Source organism: Ischnura elegans, chromosome X (genome assembly GCF_921293095.1).
Source record: "Ischnura elegans chromosome X, ioIscEleg1.1, whole genome shotgun sequence".
NCBI lineage: Eukaryota > Metazoa > Arthropoda > Insecta > Odonata > Coenagrionidae > Ischnura > Ischnura elegans.
Genome location: NC_060259.1, coordinates 44,409,405 through 44,417,074, shown reverse-complemented (window position 1 = coordinate 44,417,074; position 7,670 = coordinate 44,409,405). Strand labels below are relative to the sequence as shown.

Genomic DNA, 7,670 nt, shown 5'->3' with positions numbered 1-7,670 from the left:
CAAATATTCGCATGGGAAGGAGACTAGGTAGTTCAAGTGGTAACTCATACATTGTATGTGGCATTGTGGTATGATATGGTAGAAAATCTTAGACATTAAATAAGAATTAAATAGGACGTCAAATAAGAAATTGCGTCATTAAAAAAAATTTGAGGTCGAAACGAAACACGTCGTGGAAAAAATAAATTTAGAGGAAAATCTATGTCAATCTATAAATTTCTAATTTGACTAGCAAGTGGTAACTGGCGCAAATTCGGTGAATACGGGTTCTAATTCTGATCCATGAAAGTATTCTTCCCCTTTTAAAATTGTCGCACTTCAAGCAAATCTGATTTTATGACGGCATCGTAGACCACGAGATAAAATGTATGAGAACACATCCGAGGCGTGCGATGACCCTTTTCCATTAATTGGCAGAACAGGCCGCATTCGCGTTTCGGGGAACGCGGCGATAAGAAAGCTCACAAGGGCCAATGTGACAGTTTCGGTTAGGGGTTACGTTACCCGGAAATGTAAACTTGAAGCTGCTTGGAGGTGAGTTATCAAGTAATACAATAGCTCAGGTACATTCCTCCTGACCATCCACCACAATTCACCTCAACCTTCAAGAATGTCATCACGTAATACCAAGGCCGCTACCAGATTTTTTTTCTGTGGGGGACACAAGCGCCTGACAGACAAACGGTCCTTTTATATTTGAGATTAAATACAACATACAGCGATAACTGTGCGAAATGTTCTCTTTATTTAAATATGAAAGTGATTAATATTAAATTAAATTATAAAGGCTCCGTAATATACAAAACAAAGCGAACGTAATGATAAGTGTATTAAAAATCTTGTCTATTTTTTTAATAATCTGGGGGGGCGCACGTCCTCGTGCCCCCCATAAATCCGCCAATGCGCAATACAATAGCTCAGGTAATATACTCCTCCCGAGCATCCGCACCACCTCACCTAACCCAGCTATGTCAACACTGTCCGGGTGAGTCTCCTATCACTTCGTAAGCAGCTATCGTCTGTTTCAGTGTTTTAAACTTCATCATCATCATTGGTCAACAATCCTAGGATTGGTTTGACGCAGCTCTCCACTCTATTCTCCTTTCAGCTAATCTTTTCACACCTTCGTATTTCTTCTCTTTCACATCTCTCTTCACTTGTTCCATATATTTTGTTCGAGGTCTTCCTTTTCCATTCTTACCTTCCACTTGTCCTTCGACGATTGTCTTCATCAGGCCATCATGTCTCAGGATGTGGCCTATAAGGTTGTTCCGTCTTCTTATTAAGGTTTTCTCTCCTACTCTTCTTAGGACTTCTTTGTTACTAACTCTGTCGATCCATTTGATTTTCATCATTCTTCTGTAGCACCACATTTCGAAGGCCTCTATCCTTGCTTTCTCCGCTGCGGTCTTTGTCCATGCCTCACTTCCGTATAGGAGCATACTCCAGATATAGGATCTTATAAATTGTTTCTTTACTTCCATACTTAAGTTTCCTGCTGTAAGCAGGTCTCTCTTTTGGTGGAATGCTCTCTTCGCCTGGGCTATTCTGCTGATAATTTCTTTCTTACTTCTCCCGTCACTAGTTATCTTGCTTCCCAAATAACAGAATTCATCCACCTCTATCAGTTTTTGCTTCCCTATTTTAATGTTGGTCTTGACTTCTTCTCTTCTGCTGCATACTAATATCTTGGTTTTCTTTGTGCTTATTTTCAGTTGATATCTACCCATTACCCTACCCATATTAACTAGAATATTTTTCAAATCCGTCTCTGTTTCTGCTATAACGGCTATGTCATCGGCAAATCTTAGCATGCTAATTTTTTCTCCATGAATATTCACTCCCAATGCATTTTCTTTGATTTCATTAATGGCTTTCTCAATGTAAACGTTGAAAATTACGGGTGACAATGTACAGCCTTGTCGCACTCCTTTCCTAATTCTTGCTTCTTCACAGCTGGGCCCTGATTTTATCACCGCTACTTTTAAACCGTTTTAAACTTACTCGTGTTAAATTTTTAGTTACAAGTTTACATAGTGTTTTGAACATTTAAATTATTTTTTGTATTTTTACATGGTTTACTAATGCAAGTCATTACTACCGACTAGGGTAAACCTGTGGCACGTTATAGCGGATGTACAATATGGAGAGTTTAGGAAGAAGATAGATGGGTTAATAGTTTTTGGCGTTCCTTATAGATAGAAGATAGAGGCTGGATTCCTTTTGCAACTCCAAAAGGGTTAACTGTGCGCTTTTTTTCGCTGTGCGCTTTTTTCGCGACACCATCCGTTCGCGTCTGGCTCTTTCCGTCACGTGAGGCGGACGAGATGCATTGCAACCCTGGCCGCCCTTGGCGGCGCGTGCGGCCATTCAATCAAGTGAGAAGATACTTGGTGCAAAATAGACAGAAAAATGTGCCAATGAAGCATCCACGCGACACACATTTTAAGTGTTACTTTGCAAAGGGTCAACAGCGAAAAGAACTGAGGTCACATCAGCATTTATCGATAATGAACTTCGCTCGTGCTTGGTTCATGTTAATCCTCAGTCTCCTGGCTAATTCGCTCCAATCGACACGCATGTTCTGAGGATTCCAGCGCAATGAGGACTATACTGATACTCTGCCTTCTGGGTAAGCCCTCAAGTTACTGTTTTATTCCCTAAGTGCTATGGATTGGTTCAAGCGAGCTACTCTCTACGAACGAGTGTGTGCTAACCTGTAGTGTCGATGAGGTAGTGAGCTACGGATAGAATAAAAAGCGTTCTACCCTGCTGGACTGAATGGGTTACATAGTCACCCTAATTCTTCTGAATTGAGGGGTTGAGAAGTCCATGGGGCACAAGTGATATTTTTCTCATAAGAGTTAGGAACAGAAATTGATAAGAGAAATACGCAAAATCTTGGCGGCCAAGGGATACGAGTGAGTCTCTTTCATGTGCTGACATCGAGTGGAAAATCAAATGCACATCAATATATCTAGTTGATCTCGTTTTTTTCTTTATCTAATTTGTGTACCTAACTCTGTTTAGATTAAAAAATCACTTGTACTCTTTGGCTTTTCGCCCCCTCAATTAATGAAATAGTTTTAACTTATAGCAATTTAAAATTATACACCGTTTTTAGATCACCGCTCACTCAATGGTAAATGCTCAAGGAGGATTCATTACTTCGCTGAAAATAATCAATCAACAAATCAAAAGGTCAATCCTCTAAAACGAAATTGTATCCTTGTCAATTTAATCTTACGATTACTAGAGAAAAATGAATCGACAGATGAAAGACCCAAACAGTGCCATGAAGCGCCAAAGTAGAAATATATCATTCCGATGTCTAACGGTGCATCTATTAAATAGGTTTAAAGAAATTGTTGCGTAAATTGCAATTATTCATGAAGAAAGCTATGTAAAAATAATTATCGGTTGAATAATTGCTGGTAATAGCAATAACCATATGTTAGGTGTTTAAACCTCTCTACCCAATTAATCCATATGTGAAAGTAATATAGCAATCAGTATTTTGACAGCAGAGAGTGTTTTCTACTGAAAAGAGATGCATAATTACATTTTTTAAATTTTCGCATAATTCTGGGGATATTTTGCAGTTTCAAACACTGTGTGAAAGAAGAATTTTCAGCCAAAAAGTAATCTAGTCTCATTCGCTGTGCGATTTTATTTATAATACGCCTATTTTACGAGCCCTAGCCTCATTAAGATGATGTGGAATTGCTGCGTCGCAATAGTCTTTAAAATATTCAACGTGTTTCTCCCCTCACCACGAATGCCTTTTAGTAAACGTTTCTTTTTGTTCTCAGCGTCTTCTTGTTCTTACAGAGAGGCATCGTTGATCTTCGTTCCAATTAAAAGTTGAATAATTTCTTTCGCTCGGTTTCGTTTTAGTTTATCGTGAGAGCAAAGTAACTCTTCAAAAAGAAGCTTCAATTCCTCATCTACATCCCGATTCACATTTCTTTGCATTTTGGCTATTACTACGGCTTTGCGTAAAAAGGCGACTTTTCGATTGGAACATGGGACAGGAGTATCCAAAAGAATTTCCATATCTTCAAGCAGATTATTTCAACGATTCAGTACAATAAAATGTCCGTTTCATTGCCATTAATGCAAAAACATCAGAGCCGAAGAAATTACATCACCATATTACTAACCTAAGCCAATCCGATCTCTAAACATTTTTGCTATAAAATTACTATTCCTTTCAATAATTTTCTTAGCTGTGATTTACGAAAAACACTTATAGTAATTAATTTTTATTACATTTTTAAATAATTATTTATACAAAAGAGGCATACAAAAATAGTGATATCCTTGAGGGGATCTTTTTGAGAGATGATGCAAGTAGCGTCTTCATAACTATAGCCCCCAAGCGACGGGTGAGATCATAAATTTTGGATGCATTAAATCTTTGGAACGTGAGAATACAGGAATTTATCGTCTTCCAGAGGTGTTATAATTCGTGAATTGTTTTAAAATGAACTCGAGTTGATTGATATGAAGACCAGGGACGGGTCAAGACAAAATGAATCCCCGGAAAAACTGCTGTTGTGTTGCCCCTCTATCGGGGGATTTATTGTAGAATATTCCACAGCTAAACCGGGGAACCTCCCACGAGAGTTAAAAAAAAAAATTTAAAATAGTGAGTTTTCAATTTTTGCGAAAGTATGTGGATATACCATCACCTTTTTTTTTGCATACATTACATTGTACGTTTTTCGTTCAAAAGAGTTATCAGGAAGTTTTATACAAAATATAAAATTTATAAAATTGGGAAATTTTTTTTACTGTTTTGGCGATTGGTCGCCCCCAAGGCTACGAAGCGTCGTCGCCCGGGTTTCCCGGCCCTTAAGCCGTCCATGGTGACGACTGGAGTGTAAGCGATAACGATTATGAAATATCAGCTTGAAATATTTCGAGCGAGAATGAAATAAAGTAGAACCTAAAAGGGTATTTTGGATGTCAAAAAACTTAATATTAAGTAAAACTAATAAATTAATTGGAATTACACTTTATGGACTGAGAAGAACATAGTCCAAACGGAAAGAGTTTTTGTTAATACAATCCTTTTAATGCTAACCGAGAGTCTATGTTTTGAGCGTTGCAAGTATCAAAAGATCCAGTCACTCTTTTAAGCTCAAAAATAAGGGTACCTGAAATCCCAACGAGCATAGACATTACTCATACGGCAAAGAAAACTCACCACGCATTACATGAAAACTGAGCGCTTCTTGTATGCTGCATCCATTTTTAAACCATTATAGCTCATTGTTGCTTCTAAGTAACATCAAAAATGTGTACATTTTCAGCTCTATTCAGTAAAAAATGTAAACTATGTGTTCTTTTGTACTGTAAATTCAAATGGCGAAATACGCAGGTAGCTGCCACAGCAATTATGATTGAGAAGAAAATTTTCACATTTTTAAAATGAAAAGCCTTAATATTTAATTTCTCTCAGAAGCGGCTCTACGTTAGAAAGAGTGAAATAATATTGACACTCGTATGATTCACTTCTTTTTACCTAATATCATTTTTATTTAATTTTCAGGCGGAGTATTTGCTGATTATGGTGAGTTTAATGAAAATGTAGATTGAGTATACACAAGAAATGTGGAATCTAAACAAGTCATAAGTATTAGCACTAATTATCAACCAATATTTCATTTATAATCTAGGCACAATAGGTGAGATAAAGAAAAAAATTTTACCATCTCATATTTCATGTAGAACTGGATAATTTTGCATTTTTCATACATTGCTAGCCAAATATTTGCTAGCAATGCATGGGAAATAAACTTTTGGTAAACAATCATATTTTGAAGCTATTATTCAATGTAATCATATGTTTCTCACTAAAAATGGAATTTTAATTAATTGAGATAACATAAAATATTAATCATGAACCAAAATTCGACACGAAATATAAATAGTGTGCTTAAAGTATTCAACTATTTATTACTCAAATACGATTTTAAATATGACAATATAAGGATGTATTTAAAGGAGAAGAATGGTGTACATAATTACCCTTCCTCTCTGCACTTATGTAGTGCGTTTACTTGAGTAACATTCGCTGCTCCTCGTAAAAGTACTCACGGCTAGTATTAGCAAACTATTAAGATTATAATAAATTATAAGTCATGGAAAGAGTGACTGAATTTTTGAACACACCAGACTGGAGGCCGCGCCAAGATTACCGATTCCAGTTGGAAGGACGCAGCTTGGCCGGGGTAAGCAGTTTAACTCAGCAGTTCACTGGAATCCACTACCGGGGAACCCTCTTGGTTCAAAGTCAAGCCTCGGATGTTCTGGCAATGAAGGTGAGCAACATTCTTAGTACATTTCTACCTGTCAAATGATGAATACAACGTATAAGCTAATGAAATAAATTTCAAACCCATCATACTCAAAGAATATCCCACCGGCATAAAGTCACTGTTTATATTCAAAAAGGACAATGCGCCATGCCTAATAAACTCAACTTTTCTATAACCATTGCGAAATTATAGAGATACTTATAGGTAAGATGAACGGTAATTTAAGAGTAATTGAACGTCTATCATTGAGGTAGAGGATATGTTTGCTGGCGGCATTTTTACACAAATGCCGCTAACATAAAAATTTATTCTATTTCTACAGTCAGCTTATTGTGTTTTTTGAATTTCAATTCCAGAAATAGAACAGTTTGAGCGAATACGAGGTTTGATAAACTGCAGCGCTTGTAGACTACGATTTTTTTTCCGAGGAATTCAAAATATGTGCCAGCAGCCAAAAATATTTCCATACTATTACAATAATGCCAATCACCGTGATGTAAATACAGATAGCAATTATCCTACACAATTTGGAAACATCGGCAGTATTATAACAAGTCGCCACCTTAAATTCATCCTTCTCATTATAAGTTAGGTGCAAATGGTAATTAAGTCCAATAACCCACAGAGTATGAGAAAACTACGGAAAAACAATGTACATGAAAATGATTAGGAAATCCGAAATACGGTCATTCAAATTCATTTCAACTCACATTTCCGTTTTTCAATGGCGTACATCTTCCTATCGAGTAATTAATGGCTGTGGCTGAGGCTTGATATGCACATTCTGAAGGCCATATACCCCTTAAAGGGCATTACGAGGAACGCTTTAAGTGTGTTTAATCACCATTTCAGGGTTTAAAGTAGGCATTACTTTTCACCCTGAAAGGGTGATTAAGCAGACACCTAAAAGCGTCTCTCATAAAACCTATTATGGACTATTTGGACCTCCGAATGTGCATATCAAACCTTAGGCACAGCCTAAAAAAGCAATATTTAATATTTTGCAACACGTCTTACATGGGAACTAATGAGCCTGATACAAAGTTGTCGAGCGCTTGACAAAGACGTGATAACTGCGTTTTAATGCATCTTAAAAGATTGCAGTTCCCATAAAAGGAGATAATCTGGGTCATAAGGCTTATAGTATGAGATAGTTAAAAAAATGAAATGAATGTAAAAAATTAGGCTCTATAATTCGAAATAAAAACTTAAAAATAATACTGGAGACCATAAAAAGTGAATATTGAATTAATTATGCTGTATGCAATTTTATACAAGATAAAAATATTTACAAATCTCAGAGAACAATTCTCAGATTATTTAGCGTATGGTGTGAAACTCTTC

At 36.6% G+C, this 7,670-nt stretch overlaps 1 protein-coding gene across 1 annotated transcript in view; it reads left to right on the top strand.

Annotated features, from left to right (window-relative positions):
- Positions 1-2,529: 2,529 nt before the first annotated feature.
- The window catches only part of LOC124171932 (vitellogenin-1-like), a 54,648-nt gene continuing 49,507 nt past the window's right edge, over positions 2,530-7,670 (top strand). The window contains exons 1-3 of the mRNA XM_046551368.1: positions 2,530-2,632; positions 5,558-5,578; positions 6,184-6,329. Of these exons, the coding sequence (XP_046407324.1) occupies positions 2,602-2,632; positions 5,558-5,578; positions 6,184-6,329 (198 nt within the window). The 5' untranslated portion in view covers positions 2,530-2,601. The remainder of the gene's footprint in view (positions 2,633-5,557; positions 5,579-6,183; positions 6,330-7,670) is intronic.